This window comes from Protopterus annectens, chromosome 5.part0 (genome assembly GCF_019279795.1).
Source record: "Protopterus annectens isolate FY-2018-M chromosome 5.part0, PAN1.0, whole genome shotgun sequence".
NCBI lineage: Eukaryota > Metazoa > Chordata > Ceratodontiformes > Protopteridae > Protopterus > Protopterus annectens.
In genome coordinates, this window is record NC_056735.1 from 1,290,434,568 (window position 1) to 1,290,451,345 (window position 16,778).

Below are 16,778 nucleotides of genomic sequence, written 5' to 3' on the forward strand. Positions count from 1 at the left end.
ATTTAATGTGTATACATTTTTTAGTTTTAAGATGGTTTTTATTGTTATTTTTAACATGTAATTTTAAGTCTGCATATGAAATCTGATTATGGTAATTAATTGCATCAGTGTTGAATGGGTTTCTATTACTAATGTGAGTTTTTTGCTTTTAATTGACTTTCATTAAAGTTTGATTGATTAATTGGGGAGGGTATATAAAAGGCTGGGTGTTGTGTGAACATTGTTCTGATTAAGTCTCTTTAGTGGAGAAGAAAGCGCTCAACTCAAATAAAGTGGTTGTCTCATTTGGATTTCTTTTTCTTCTTGCTGTCTCTTGGATTCATTAACTTAATCAGGGTTACAATATTACAGTAATTTGACCTAGCTTCTGCCTTTGTGTATATAGTATTCAACAATATTATAAACTGCACAGGGAATCTTTATTTGTTATAAAACTGTGATAAGGTATATCCAATCCATCGTATTAAGACCATTTCAGTGTCTAAAGGCACTAATGTTACCTTATTTTCTTTATCATTTTAATCTATCACATGCATCAAGAGCCAAATGATGTTACCAAATGTTTTTCTTTCATTACATGGATTATGGCTGGAAGATATTTGCAAGTGTGTTTGCCTACCATGTTTAAGATGTATGAAAGGGTGATATGAACATCTTTCCATCGAATCACTACCCTCCTTTGGTATTGCTACTACAACCCCTGCATTCCAAAAGGCTGGGGAAGATCACCTCTCAGCAACCAATTACAAAATTTTAATAACATTTTAACACCTTCTCCCTCCTCAAACCTCCATATTTCTATGGGTTTGCCATCAGAACCCATGGATGTACCTCTTTTCTTCTGCATTATCATCTACTTCAATTCTTAATCTATGTCCCCCATTAACAACTTTTTCTGTCCTTTCAATAGTTATAGAATTCTAATTTCTTATAGAAACCTATCAACTACTTCCTTTCTAGTATCTGATCTTCTACTAATACATCCTTTTTGTTATTGCTACTTTTCCAAATAGCCCTAGATACAATTTGTTGATTAAATCTTACTGCCCATGCACTCTGTGCAGCTGGGAATGGCAGTTATATTGCTGCTTAATTACTATTCTCTGAACCAATATTCTCATGTCTTTTCTCTAGATCCCTTCTAAGGCTTCCCATAATTTCTGCTCTTCCTCCTCCCATGTTAGTCTGTCTCTGCATAACTGCAGCTTCTTTACTGCTGCCAACCCCCCCTTCTCTCCCTTCCTATTCCTCTCTTTTTAGTGTGTGTGTGTGTGTGTGTGTGTGTGTGTGTGTGTGTGTGTGTGTGTATATATATATATATATATATATATATATATATATTATTACATTCCTTAGTCTCTTTCTTACCCCTTCCCATTCCGTTCTTGAGACTGATCCAATACAATCTATCAGACATTGTAGCCATTCGTTAAGCTTTAATGCAAACTTTTCATCTTTCAGAATGTACATGGGGAATCTCCAGTGAAACACCATCACTTTAACTTATTCTTCTTAATCAACAACTTTACAATTGTGTGATCTAGCTGTAATATTGGCACTACTTCAGTTCCCATTGAGGTGCAATTCTTCACTCTTTGGTTATGCACTATCTCTCTAACCTAGACTAGCATTTCCATTTTGAGCTATAGTGTATAAATCCCCCTTGAAACTGCATTTTGCGAACTTTCCAGGCATTCACTAGCCTGATCATATTAAAAAGGTGTTTTTGCATTTTATCACTTTTCAACATATTTAATGATTTTTTTTTCTCCTCATCGCATCATTCAAGTTTACACTTAAATTCCACTCTTCCACTATCATTAACAAGCTCTCAGAAAACAGATTTTTCTTTTCATTTGACTTAATTTTGCTCTTGCTGGTACACAGAATGCACCAACATCATCATTATTGTCCAGTTGTGCTTCCTGTTCCACTCAGCTATACATTTATCTTCGACTTCCAGTAGTCACTTTTCACACATACCTAGCTTTTTTATCTGATAAAAAGTTATGTACTTAGCATAACATTCTATCTGTGTTGTCCATTTTCATTCTTCAACTGTTGGATTTTGATCCAATATTCGGATCCGACTCAGCCTTTACTATAACTCATGGCCACCAAAAAGCTTCTGAGTTTCTCCCTTACCCATACTGCACCAACCCCTAACATACCTCAGATCTTGTTTGCTGTTTCACATAAAATAGAAAGAAGTACTATAAAAATCCTAACAGAATAAACCATATCTGGATCTCAACATGTAGGACAGTGTTGCCCTTATAATCTCTTGTTCTTCCAGAAATCCATTGTGAAAAAGGTTGGGGGTTAGTGGGTGGAGAGTTGAGAAAGAAAGAAAATGGACAACATAGATGGAACATTATGGTAAGTACATAACTTCTTTATCTGATGTTGTCAATTTTCATTCTATCCTCAGCTGTTGTAACAGAGTCCCCAGCTACCTAAATTCCCAGGTGGACTCTAAGGAAGGATATTCCTGAGCCCAGTTGAGCCAAATGCTTCTCTTCCACTCAAGACCCGATCTAGTATGTAATGAGTAACAAAGGTATGAGGATTGGCCCAAGTTGCAGCTGTACATATGTCATCCATGGAAGCCCTGTATAGGAACACTGAAAAAGTTGCCATGGACCTAGATGAATGAGCTCTTAGAGGTTCTGGTACAGATAAACCCAATTTGTTATATATATATAAATGATATGCAATCTGTCAGGTCTCTGGCTAATGTTACCCTTGCAACTGACTTTCCCAATTTAGAATCTGCAAAGAACACAAATAATTGATCTGTTTTTCTAATATATTTTGTTCTATGTAGGTAAACACGCAATTGTCTGTGGACATCCAATAAATGTAAAATAGATTCACCTTTGTTTGCAAATTTAGGAAAGAAGACTGTCAGGTTAATGAACTGGTTAATATTAAATTCTGACACCACCTTAGGAAAGAACAAAGTGTTGGTATGTAATGTTACTCTATCCTTATGAAAAATCAATTAAGGAGGTTTAAAGGACAATGGTTGAAATTCTGAAATTCTTCTAGCAAAGGTAATGGCCACTAGAAAGATAGTTTTCCAGGTCAGGAATTTAAAATCACATTTAGCTTCTGGTTCAAAAGGAGAATGAATTAAGGCCTCAGTACCAAATTTAAATCCCATGCTGGACTAGGATCTTTATATGGAGGTCTCAGCAGGAGGATGTCTCTCAAAAAGGCTTTACCAAGTTTAGATGAAGCCAAAGAAGAATTCTCAAATCCAGTATGAAGATTGCTGCTAACTGAAATCTAACTGTTGAGGAGCTAGCTCCCTCATTAAAAATTGTTGCCAAAAATTCAGGAACACATTGTACAGGAGCTGAGAAGGGGTCACTGTGTTTCTGCTGTGCCCTGGGCAGACCTGATCTGATCAAATCCATCACCAAAGGTATCTCTTGCATGCCTGAGTGATTCTTATTTTTACTGACATGCGTTGATAAAGAATTAACCACTGTGTTGCTAGCATCCATTGAAGAATTCTCATATGAAATCTTGCTAGAGGAACTAAAATTATGGTCACTGACATTGATCCCAAGGCTTGCAGAATCAACAGAGCTGAAATTTTGGTAATTCTAATTATTTTTATGACCTGGAATCTGATAGTCTGCACTCTTGAGAAGCTGTCACTGATACCATGTTGAACACTTATCCTATTAATTCCAATGTTTGAGTCAGTTATAACTGAGATTTGTTGTAATTTATGGTTATCTCCAGATCAGAACAAGTCGGGAGTACCTGATCTCTTGCTCTTACAAGTAGATGCTTGGTCAAGGCAGTAATGAGCCAGTCGTCTAAGTATGGAAACACTTAGAATCCTTGCAGTCTCAAGTGAGTTGCTATCCTTATCATGCATTTGGTGAACATCCTTGGGGCTATGGTGAGGCCAAAGAGCAGTGCTCTGAACTGATAGTGACTGGCCCCAAGCCAGAAGTGTTCTGGATTGTCTGTTCTTTTTAATGTAATACTATGCATCCTGAAGGTCTATCGAGCACATCCAGTCGTCTTTGCCCAGAAAGGGCAGAATGGATTGAATCATGACCATCCAAAACTTTGTGTGTCAAACTGACTTGTTCAAGTCACTGAGATCCAACATTGTTCTCCAGACCCCTGTTTTCTTTAGCACTAAAAAAATCTTGAGTAAGTTTCAGACTCTATCTGGTCTGGTGGGACATCTTGTAGCTTTAGTATTTTAAGTGCTGCTGCTTTCCTCTCACTGGGTGGAAGATTGGAAAATTTGCATACAGATGGAGGTGGGATGGAAAAGGGAATTATATAACCTCTGGAAATAATCCTCTACACCCAAGTATCTTATTTTTATGTCTAGCCAGGCTCTCTGGTGCAGGGATAATTGACCCCTGATTGCTTCCAGAGGGTGACATTTGGGCCTCCTTTCAGGAGTGCTGATAGGGTCTATCAGAGAAAGAATCTATGAACCCTTGGTTCTGCAGGCCTCCTCTGCCATGTGGGTGTCATCGTCCATTTGAGTTCCCTTTCTGTCCCTGGGGGAACTATCTCCAGATGGATCTTGGAAAGACCCTGGGACTTCCTGAACCACATTCTCCAACCACCTCACTGATTCCTAGAAAAGGATCTTTGAGGGATCAAAAAATGTATGCCCACTGCAGAGAAGGTCCTTCCATCTTTTTCACATCTGGAGAGAGTGTTCTTCACTTTTGTGCCAAACAATGAACTGCCATCAAAGAGTGCATTGATGAATGATGACTTGAAGGGTTCTGCAAAATCACACAAATGCACCCAAGCATGTCTCCTGATGGAGATGCTTGAACTGGCCACCCTTGAGACACTTTCAATTGCATGAGATAAGCTTCATGGACAAATTTGAAATAGATTGAAGAGTAGCCAACTGAGAGGCCACAGAAAGATTGAGCCTTGGCAGTAGTGATCCCTGAAAGGGATTTTGAAAGTTTCTTGATCAAGTCCCTTTGTAGTCTCATAAAGTGGGCCAAGTAGTTCAGTGACCTAAGGGCAAAGGTTGCTGAAGCGTACACTCACTTCCCAAATCTGTCCAATGCCCTAGACACCCTGTTAGGGGATGGACAGAAAAACTTTGCTCATCAAGTTCCTTCTTGGAGGCCACCACCATGAACATAGCATCTGTGGGTGCCCCCTTACTCCAGAACTCACTACCTACAGGTGGAGCCAGAATCCAATCTGGACTCATGGGGATTGGCTCAACTGAGTCAGACTCCTTCCATACCCACCTAGAGATCAAGTCAATGAGCTCATTGGTCAGTGGAGTAACCCAGGAGGTAGATGGGCCAGCTCCAAAGGCTTCAGGAATACTGATTCCTCTGGAAAAGTGTTATCAGAGGACCAACTACTTCTCTGCTTAAGGATTTCAAGGATATCTCTGAATATGTGGTGATCCTGGGGACCGTGCTTCCTCATCAAAATCAGTATCCTCAGTGACTGACTCCTGTGGGGAGTCAAAGTGCCTCTTCTTGCACTTCTTCTTCCTAGGGACTTTCTTGGTGGGATACTCCAATGAAGCATCGGAAGAGATTCTAAAACCCTGCTGGGTGGCCTGGAGACTTTCTGGCCCATCGGTTCCTGCTACCCTGAAAGCAATCTACTTGAGGCGAAAGTTGGAGCTGAGCTGTACAATGCCAAGGCTCTGAGGGGTAGAGATAGCTCCAAAAACTTCAGAGTCCAGTCCAACCTCTCGGATCCAACAGAAGAGAGTCATCTGGCTCCAAAGACATCAGAGCCAGTGCATTCAAAGACAGCTTCAGACCCTACGATAAAAACATCTTTAGATTCGAACCAGATGGACTCAGAAGGTTTGGATCCAGGGGCTCTGAAATGATCGGTCAGATCAGAGAAGGAGCTGCAATTGGTGGTGTGGTAAAGGGATAGGTTTTCTGACCTGAGAGGGTAGGAATAAGGAGAACAACCATCTGTATCTGCACTGAGAGGAATCTCCTCATCATTCTGTCCATGTCTGCTTCGGCCAAACTCCTGGAAGAATGAGATGATGTGAGGGAGAGTGACCTAGAACATCATCTTTCCAAGAAGGGGGAGATACTCTGGAAGGGAATGGGTCCACAGTAGGTGAGTGCCTTGACCTGGGTAACATTCTAGGATACAAAGAGGTTGGATTCAAGGAAGGTTTAATTGGATCCACTAGAGACTGGATTGCAGCAGCCTTCGGCTTTGACTTGTGCTTCATTTTAGGCAGCTCTGCAGAAGATGGAGTTGATGATTCAGAAGGTTTAGGACACCTGGTGAAAAGCTCCTTAGATTTAATTTTGGGGTTCTGTGGTCCAAAATAGCTTCAGAAAAAGAAGAAACAAGCAAACCCTTCAATATAAATTTGTTTTTTCTCTCTGCAATTGCACACAGATTAAAATTGTTGCAAATGGTGCAATCAATTTAAAAGTGGTCTGTGCCCAAGCAATATACACAAAAGTTATGGGCATCGGACAAGGACAATTTATGCCCGCACATTTGGCATTTTTTCAAACCCGAAGGGCCTTTATCAGATACTCTATAAGAATAATAGAAACAAACAAATAACAGTAAAGAAAGCTTCTTTCTTTTTTTACACAGAGATGGACAAAAGGAAAGAAAAAAAGATAATCAGCAATGGTATCAAGAAATACATGAACGTGTAATAGGATTTGGCATTAAATATACTGATCCCAAGGATATTGCCAATATCCTGGCAGATCAATTTAGTGCCAGCTTCACTCCCCTCTCACCCCCTAAAGGGCCCATCTCAATACCAAAAGATTGCCAACTTCCGATCATCACAGCCGCACAGGTAGAAACAACACTCTCCAAATCTAAGAATACAGCATCCATGGGACCAGATGACATCCCAGGCTGTGTACTACATGAACTACAAAATGAACTGGCACCCCACCTAAGTGTCATGTTTAATCATAGACTCACCTCAGGCTTCGTGCCCACTGAGTGGCGCACAGCTACAGTTATCCCACTCCACAAGTGAAGATCCACCTTGGATCCCAGGAACTACCGTCCCATCAGTCTGACAAGCCTGATCTGTAAGGGCATGGAACGCATTATCATGGAACTTATAAACAAAGACATTGGCAGCCTCCAGACACAGGACCCCACCCAGTTTGGGTTTGTGAAGGGTCGATCTTGTCTCCTGAATCTGATTGACTTCTTCGAATCGGTCTCCAGAGCTGTGAACGAGGGTAAGGAGGTCCACGCAGCCTATCTGGAACTCGCCAAGGCCTTCAACACAATCCCCCACTCTGGAATCATAGATAAACTTACTAAGCTGGGCATAAATCCCTATGTCACTTGATGGGTTGCCAACTGGCTTACTGACAGAACCCAGACAGTAAAAGTAGCCGACTCCAAATCCAGCTCCAGACAAGTGACAAGTGGAGTACCTCAGGGTTCAGTCCTGGGGCCACTCTTGTTTGGCATCTACTTCTTTGAAATACAGGCCAACACTAAGGGACTCTAGCTAACAAAGTTTGCAGATGACTGCAAACTGGGAGCCATTATTGAATCCCCAAATGATGTTTATATTCTACAAAAGGGCCTTACAGAAACAGATGCCTGATGCCAGAGCCATGGGCTCAAGCTTAATGCCAAGAAATGTATAGTCGTCCCCTTTGGAAAAAAACATGTACCCATGAACTACCACATAGGTGGCAGGACACTAAACATCGAAAGTGTGATGAGAGACTTAGTGACACAAATGGACAGTGGTCTCACTTTCGATAACCACATCACCAGAATAGTCAGGAAATCCTTCTACGTGGCAAACCTCATCACTAAGGGCTTTTTATCCAGAAAAAAGGAGGTCATTGTCCCACTGTACTCATCCCTCACTAGACCCATTATAGAGTATAATGCCCCATTTGGTATGTACCTCACAAGACATCTGCAACAGCTGGAAAGGCCACAGAAATACCTCACTAAAAGAATCACAGGCCTAAAGCAGATGTCATATGCTGACCGTCTAAAAAAAACTCCAGCTATTCTCTATGGTATATCGTCTACTCAGTGCCCATCTCTGCTTAACATACAAGGCCATGTCAAACCCTGAGCTGTTGGACATGCTCCACTTAAAGACATCCCAAACCACGCTCCAGGGATCTAAACCTTATCATCACAATGAACAAAACATGCTGGAGGGATAGGTTCCTGACCCAGAGACTCCCTATACTCTGGAATAGATTGTCCATACATGTCAAGCAGAGCACCTCATTGGCCCTCTTCAAAAGGAACCTTGATGATTGGATGGGAGATAGAAAATTCACCCCGGGGATCATGTCAGTCGCCCTGCTAGACAGGGGCCCAGAGAAGTAAATATTGTGGGAAAAAATTTCCAGGGAATTGTTATGGCTAGGCTTGCATAGGCTTTAGGGCCGATAGCCTAGTACCAACCTATGAACCTATGAAAAAGAGTTCAACAGATATCAACTATGGTATATAAGAGCTATAACAGATATTAGCTATGGTATATAAGAGCTATAACAGATATCAGCTATGGTATATAACAGCTATAACAGATATCAGCTATGGTATATAAGAGCTATAACAGATATCAGCTATGGTATATAAGAGCTATACAAAGTGTAATGGGAAGGGAGAATTACTATTAATGGATTTATGATGGATAAAATAGAAACATCTATCATAGATTGAAGAAATCACTTGAGAGCTCAAGCTGACCATGTCTATTCGCAAAAGCAGCAAATGAGATCTGAGGTATGTTTGGGGTTGGTGCATTAAGGGTAAGGGAGGAACTTGAGTGTTTTGGTGGCCACGAGCTATAGTAATGGCTGAGTTGGATCCGAGGATCAGATCTGAACCCAACAGTTGAGGACAGAATGAAAATTGACAACATCAGATCTAAAATCAATCTTCTTCTCCCTTATAACTGGATTGCATTAACAGTTTATAAGCCTTCTTCTCTACCTTGATATGCTGTTCAGTACTTAGATGCATTCCTGTATCACTGTTATCATACATTTGACTTTTTTTACTGCATTTAATATCTTTCCTCTTTTCTGGGCTTGTGAACCATTAACATTCCATGACATAAGAGATAGCATTCTTCCAACAGCTACTGCTTCCTGTCCTCCATTTTCTTTCTTCTGATCTCCTGTTTATGAGTTGTTGTTGCCCCTGGAACTCTTTCTCATATATTATCAGTAGCCTATTTCTACTTGATTTTATCTCTTCAGCTGTCATACTTTCCCTGCTTAATTGCCATTTTACTTGTCCTGTCTTCTTTATTTCTTGCTGTATTATTCTTCTTTCATTTTCATTTTATTCCTACAAGTATTTCTAGTACTGATGGCCCAAATTCATATATATATATATATATATATATATATATATATATATATATATATATATCAACTATGTACAGTACAAAATTTGACTATTCTTCCTTGGTGGGTGTCAATGCCCCAAATCTTGTCACTGACTCTCATTATCCCCCTATCCCTAATGGAAGGTGGTAATATCAAAACTACATGAGACAAACCTATCTCTGCCATCCCTTCCTTTTTTTCAGAAACTTAGCTGACAGACTACACTATCCTCTTCTTTTCTGTCTTACCAATGGTCTCCATTTTTTCCTGTGTATTCATATGCTCCAGATCTAGTGTTTCTGTATTAAGTCCTTTGCCCACCTCTGTGAAGAAGTTCATCATACTGTCATACTACAGCCTTAGATTTTTTTAATTGCATGTTATGTCCCATATCTGACATCTTTCTTCATTAACTCCTTTTTATACATTATTTGAAGCAAACTCCTCACTCTTCAAAATAACTTACCATCCAGTACTTATGTAATAATATGCATTCGTATAGTATCCCTCATTGGTCAGTCTCTCCTTCTTAACTTAGTATCTTCCAGAGCCATGCCCATATTATTTCCTCAAGAAAATCAAAAAGTATTTCAGTCCCCATAATACAAATCCAGACTGGCATTTCTACATTCTCTCAGTATCCCAATTTACACTCTAATTTCCACCTTGGACAAAATTTAATAATCAGTTTATCTGTTAATAAAGGACTGGATGAATACCTAGCAATGTTTTGTATACTTTTAATCAAAGCTAGAGAGATGGAGAGCTAAACAGATACCACCCAGTGGGTACACAATCTCCTTTTAGCTGGGGAACCAGCCCCCACAATAACATGGGCCTTTTAATATGCTATTTTTGCTACTATGGTAGAGGTAAGTGCTAAATGCCTCTGATCACGACAGCAGTAGGCAGCCCTGTCTTTGCAAATATTCTGTTTTTTTACTAATAAATTCCCAGTATGTTATGATGCAAAAACTGGTCTGACTGATTTTATCCTTAAAGTTACAATTCTAGAAATGTTATTTTCTCAGTGTTTTCCATGCCCTTTCTCTTACCTCTTTCCATCAAAGTTCATGATTGGTAATGGAAAGCTCTGTCTGTATGTTGCTTCTGGATCAAGAAGTTGGCTCAGGTGACTTGCTGCAAAACACTGTATATCACCAAAGGCAGCCTATAGGCACAAAACCATAATTGTAATGCTTCTTAAATGTACAAGTACCTAATGAAAAGTAGCAGTTAAACTGCAGAAAAGTACTACATATTACCAAAGCCAGCCTATATATAAAGCAATAAGTGTAATGCATTGTAAATATAGAGATGCATAATAAAAAGCAGGAGTCAAGATGCTGACAGGCTGACAAAACCAATTCATAACTGAAGACTCGAATATATCCAACTTAAGTAACCTTCCATAATCATAACAAAAATAACTGGTCATTAGACAGAGAATAATGCATGGCTACTACTGCGCAAGTACTAAATACATTTGCTTCTGAAAAGAAGATAAGTACCATTAGGTAAATGCAGAACATCAATAATCTGGACATTATGAAACTGTGATCATGTAAGGTAAGCCAGTAGAAACATGGAATTAGACAAAATACAAACCACCACTCCCACTCAGTTCCTATTTCCTCATCCTTACCATTTCTACTCCTTCATTCATACAGCAGCTTCAGTGGCTTAGTGGGTAGGACACTCATCTGTGGTCCTGTCTGTGGGCTCTTCTCTCATCTTGGGTGACTGGATTCATTTTTTCCATTACTTACACTGCAGTGCTGCATAAGACGGTACTGTACCCTTGAGTGTTCTGTTCTTTAGATAAGGTGTTAAGCTGGGGTACCATCTTCCTGAGTTTGTGGGAGCTCAAGTGGATGGTACTTAAGACAGTAGGAGAACTTTAACTATCTATCTTATCTATCTGAATATCTGTCATAGGGTTAGTCCCACTATGCTAGTTGCCTGTTTTCAAGGGAAGCCAGAGATGCTGTTTATATTACTAGTTGAGATTTGGCCAGGGCATTGGGTAAATCTGAGACCCAAACCACTGAAAGACTTTGTAGTTAACACATTGAAAACCATATCACCTTAATATAGAGCAGTAAACTGAAAAAGCATACAAAACGTAGCACTAACAAAAATGAAAAACCAGCATTTCTGCAAGGGGCAAGCCAACCTGCACTCAGGATTTACATATAAAAGATTACAGTAAGAGAGTACAAACACTGAGAAAAGGGAACAGCTGGAATTATGTAAAACCAGCTATTCTCCTGTTCTTTCACAGTCTTCGTAAGAAATTAAGCACGAAGTATCAAGCTGCATTTAAACACAACATCATAATTAAGCTTGCTGAAGGAAAATATGATAAAATGGATCCCTCAATGAATGGAGCATTTGATAATGAGAACTCAGTGAAACATCATTCAAAAAGTCCATTAACTGTTCCCAAAAGTCTTGTGTACCTAAAACACTGACTATTTTCTATTGTTGTAAGTGAAATGAAACTAAATACAGAACACTCAATGAATGTGAGTACCTGACTGCAAATTAATAATAAAAGGACAGTACATTAATCCAAATCATTATTATTTGAATCTGAAGATTTTGTGTGTGTGTGTTTGTGTGTATGTCTCTATGTGTGTGTACATGTGTATGTGCACAGAGTGTGTGCAAGTGTGTGTCTGAGTGTACATTTGCATGTGCACAGATGAGTGTGTATGTCTGTATGCGGTGTGTGTGTGTGTGTGTGTGTGTGTGTGTGTGTGTGTGTGTGTGTGTGTGTGTGTGTGTGAGTGTGTGTGTGTCAGTGCATGCACATTTGCATTGGAGTAGGGCAGCTCTGCTTATCTACAGCGTAGCATGTGCTTTTTATTTGTAGAGAGACACTCAAAATATTATTTGATATCTAGGTGGGGCACAAACATTCTTGATTATGAAGAAGGCTCACAGAAAGAGAGAGTTCTAAAACCTGTGGGTTGCTCAAATAGTTAAGCAATAACTGATGACGTGGTGTGGTATATTGAACATTTACCTATGGTTGGTGTGGTTTAATCATGAGGGCGAAGCTAGATTGAACAAGGAGTAGATGACAGTCAGGTGCTAGGATCTGCCACATAACACATGCACTCAGGTCACTCCACAAGTACAAATATGACTCAGTCATTGTCCAGTGGGTGTGAATGACCTGAGATGTACCTCCCTGGACTACATGAAAAGAGATGTGATGGACATCTCGGATTATGTGGCCCAGGCAGGTATGACCCTAGCCCTGAGCTGCATTCTACCATCACCCAGAATGATACCATAATACGAGCAGAAAATGATTGACTTCAACAATTGGCTAAGTTTCTGGTGTCATTCTAAAGGGATCCAGTATCTGTCTGCCTGGGATAACATGATCAACAGACTTCAATGCTTTGCCAGAGACGGCCTGCATCTGTCACCCTTGGGATTCCAGGTACTGGCTAAGGCTCTTGCCACCCCTATAGTGCCTTTTTTAGGCAGTGTTCCAAAGATCAAAATTCCACAGTAACAGCTACAAACAAATGCAATCTGAGGGTCATGCTGCTCAGTGCTTGAAGTCTAAATCTCAAGATGCACTTGCTCGAAGCTCTCCTCAAAATTGATAATGTTGACATCTGTGCTGTAACAGAGACCTGGTTTAAAGAGGCAGAAAGGACCCCTGGGCTCTCAGGCTACAACTCATTCCATACCTTTCAGCCCCAGAATGCGGCTGGAAGCTCCAAAGGTGGTGGTGTCTCCGTATTCTTAAAGGATACGCACACCCCGAGACTGGTAGTTCAGCATAATGCATCCAAGATACTTCAGGTACAACTAACACTGGGTAAGATGGCGATACAAGTCATAGTCTGCCACAGAATCCTAAACATGTCTCTAGACTCACACACCAACTTCCTAAGCACCCTGGAATCTATCAAAGTCCAACCCAATACTCTCATTCTGGGTGACTTCAACTACCCTTTCATCAACTGGGAAAACTATTCAAGTACCAATGTACAGGCCCAATGCTTTCTGGAATTTATCAATTCCAATACCTGGATCAGCTCATTCTGAGCCCATCTAGAGGAAGCAACATCCTCGACCTGGTTACCATCAACATGGGAAGGTGTTGCTCCAAACCTATAGTCAGTTCCTCCTCCCTGGTTAAATCTAACCACAAACTGATCACCATGGAAATCTCCATCTCACCTATGCCCCCCGCTAAGGTGATCACTCTGAAAAACGTCTCTAAAGCTGACTTTGGGCTCCTAAAAGCAGAGGTGGCTAACTTCTCAGCACCCATGCCAATGGAAAATAGCTGCATGACTGCCGAATCATACACCAATGCACTGTATGAGCATCTACACAAATGCATGGACCTTGTCATACGAAATAGAACTAAGACACTCTCCTCCAAAAAAAGAAGCCAATCTGGTGGTCTCCAGCCATCAATAAACTCTACAAGAGAAGGAAGAAACTGTTGCAGAAGAAATGAAGTCACAAGACTGGAAAACCTCCCTTATCAGTCTCAACAAAAAGCTGAGATCCCTTATCAAATCCTCTAAAGCCAGCTATGAAGGCAGAATTGCAGCTGACACCAAAAACAACAACAAAGCCTTCTATAGCCATATCAAAAATGTAGAAGGCAATACTCAGATTTGCTATGAGTTATTGCACAATGGCACCTTCTATACTGAGCCAACAGATATAGTCAACATACTGGCCGACAGATTCAGTGCCAACTTTACCCCTCACCCCCCCCCTCAAGGGCCCTATCACAATACCAGATAAAAGCCTGATACCCACCATTTCTGTGGCACAGGTAAAAGCTACATTGTCCAAAGCCAAAAGTACAGCATCCGTGGGACCTGATAATATCCCTGGCTGCATCCTACATGAGCTATAAAATGAACTGGCACCATATCTGTGTGCCCTGTTCAATCACAGCTTTACCTCAGGCTATGTCTATAATGAATGGTGCACTGCTACAGTCATCCCACTCCATAAAGGGGGAGCAACTGCAGACTCTGGGAGCTATCATCCCATTAGGCTGATAAGCCTGGTATGCAAAGCTATGGAGTGCATCATCATGGACCTGCTTAACAAAGATGTAGGCAACCTCCAAACTCTTGACCCCACACAATTTGGCTTTGTCAAGGGGAGATCCTGCCTGCTGAACCTGGTTGACTTCTTTGAGGCAGTCACCAAGGCTGTGGATGAGGGTAAGGCAGTGCATACAGCCTATCTCTACCTGGCCAAGGCCTTTGATACCATTCCCCACTCAGGTATCATTGATAAACTCACCAAACTAGGCATCAATCCTTACATCACTAGGTAGGTTGCAAATTGGCTCACAGACAGGACCTACAGAGTGAACGTTGCGGATTCCAAGTCAGACTGTCAAGCAGTCACGAGTGGAGTCCCACAGGGCTCAGTCCTGGGCCCTCTCCTGTTTGGCATCTACTTCTCAGAAGTCCAGGCCAACAGAGAAGGACTCTGGCTGACCAAGTTCACTGATGACTGCAAGCTAGGAGTTATTATCAACTCCCCAATGATGCAGACATCCTACAAAAGGGCCTCTCTGAGACCAATGACTGGTGTCGGAACCATGGCCTGAAGCTTAACGCCAAAAATGCATTATCATCCCCTTTGGAAAAAAACTCAGTTCCCATGAATTGCCATGTTGATGGGAGCCCACTGAACACTGAAGGGGCTATAAGAGATCTGGGCACCCAGGTCAACAGCCACCTCACCGTTAACCACCACATTGCTACTGTGGTCAGAAAGTCCTTCTACATGGCACATCTTATAACCAAAGGTTTCGCATCCAGGAAGAAAGAAGTCATCATCCCTCTCTACTCATCCCTCATTAGACCAATCATCGAATATAATGCCCCATTTGGCATGTACATAACCAGACACCTACAACAGCTGGAGAGGCCACAAAAGTACCTCACAAAAAGAATCCTAGGCCTTAAGCATATGTCCTACATGAACAGACTCAAGAAACTTCAGCTGTTCTCAGTCTCTTGCCATCTACTTAGAGGTGATCTCTGCTTGACTTACAAGGCCATGTCCGACCCAGCCCTACTTGAAATGCTACACCTAAGGAAATCTCAATCCTCCCATGCCACACGCTCTGGAGATCACAACCTCATTACCACAATTAATAAAACATGCTGGAGGGACAAGTTCATCTCTCAGAGACTGCCCATAGTCTGGGATAAGCTTCCCATTCATGTCAAGCAGAGCACCTCACTGGCCCTCTTCAAGAGAAATCTTGACGAGTGGATGGGTAACAGAAAGTTCACTCCAGGGATCATTCCAGTTGTACTTCTGGATATGGTCACTATTAACTAACATTGGGTGACACGGTGCCTGGGCAATTTGTTTTGGCTAGGTTTGTAAAGGCTCCAGGGCCATTAGCCTAGTACACACCTATGAACCATTGGTACATTACAATATACCACAACCACAGAGTTGGTTATCGCTATTATACAATGACATTATTTAAGAAAAAAATACTCAAATAACAGAACCACTCCAATCAATAACTCTGCAGTTATAAAGTGTCCATATAAATAGCCAACAATTGAGACTTAGGAAAATATTAGCCCCTGCTACTGAGTCACTCTAAAGGTCACTGACCTTTATTCTTAAGCAGTGCTAAGCCCATAGTCCATATATCCATAATCTCCACCATATTTAAAATCATGAACTATAATAGCCTTTGCCATTCATTAATAATAGTTGCCATCCAAAAGAAATCCAGCCATGGATCAAGAAAGGCTGATAATAATAGTCATATGTCCAACATCCAAATGTTAGATGGGTATTTAATAATAATAATAAAATTGGCCCCACCAATGTGAATATACTTCCTGCCAAGGATTTTTACCCTTTGGTATAGCTCGTTTGTGATATGGAAAAAAATATGTTTTTATTTTTTGGTTTTTAGAGACAAGGTCCCAGATACTGGGTCAAAACCCAATAAGGGTGTCAAACAAAAAATATACTTTAAAAATGATCAAAACACGGTAGGTTCAGGTTAAGGCACTTTAATCTTGCAGCAAGGAGACAAAAATGTGCTAATAGAGTTTGTCTAACTAGAATCAGGAAATGCAGGTATTCTTATACCTTTTCTAATATGACATTGCCTACCAAGCTGACGTAGTGAATCACAAGTTTTTTCATCACCATTTTGTAGTAATTGTTTTTACAATATTCTGCTGGTACCATCAATTTTTATGAGAAACTTCCTAAGAAAAACAACGTGGCCTTGGCTGTTAGATATATGCAATGTTACCATTCAAGGTACTATGGCTAATTTGAGCACAAAGCAAGTATAGATTGCAGTTCATTTCTTTAACAGTCCTTTGTCTATGTTATCTCTAACTTCTGCAGCTGTGT

General features: G+C 40.7%; 1 protein-coding gene across 1 annotated transcript in view; it reads right to left on the reverse strand.

Moving 5' to 3' along the window:
• Positions 1-16,778, reverse strand: part of LOC122802354 (ankyrin and armadillo repeat-containing protein-like) — a 1,115,117-nt gene that overhangs the window by 803,455 nt on the left and 294,884 nt on the right. Inside the window, exon 7 of the mRNA XM_044071991.1 lies at positions 10,424-10,539. Within this exon, the coding sequence (XP_043927926.1) occupies positions 10,424-10,539 (116 nt within the window). The remainder of the gene's footprint in view (positions 1-10,423; positions 10,540-16,778) is intronic.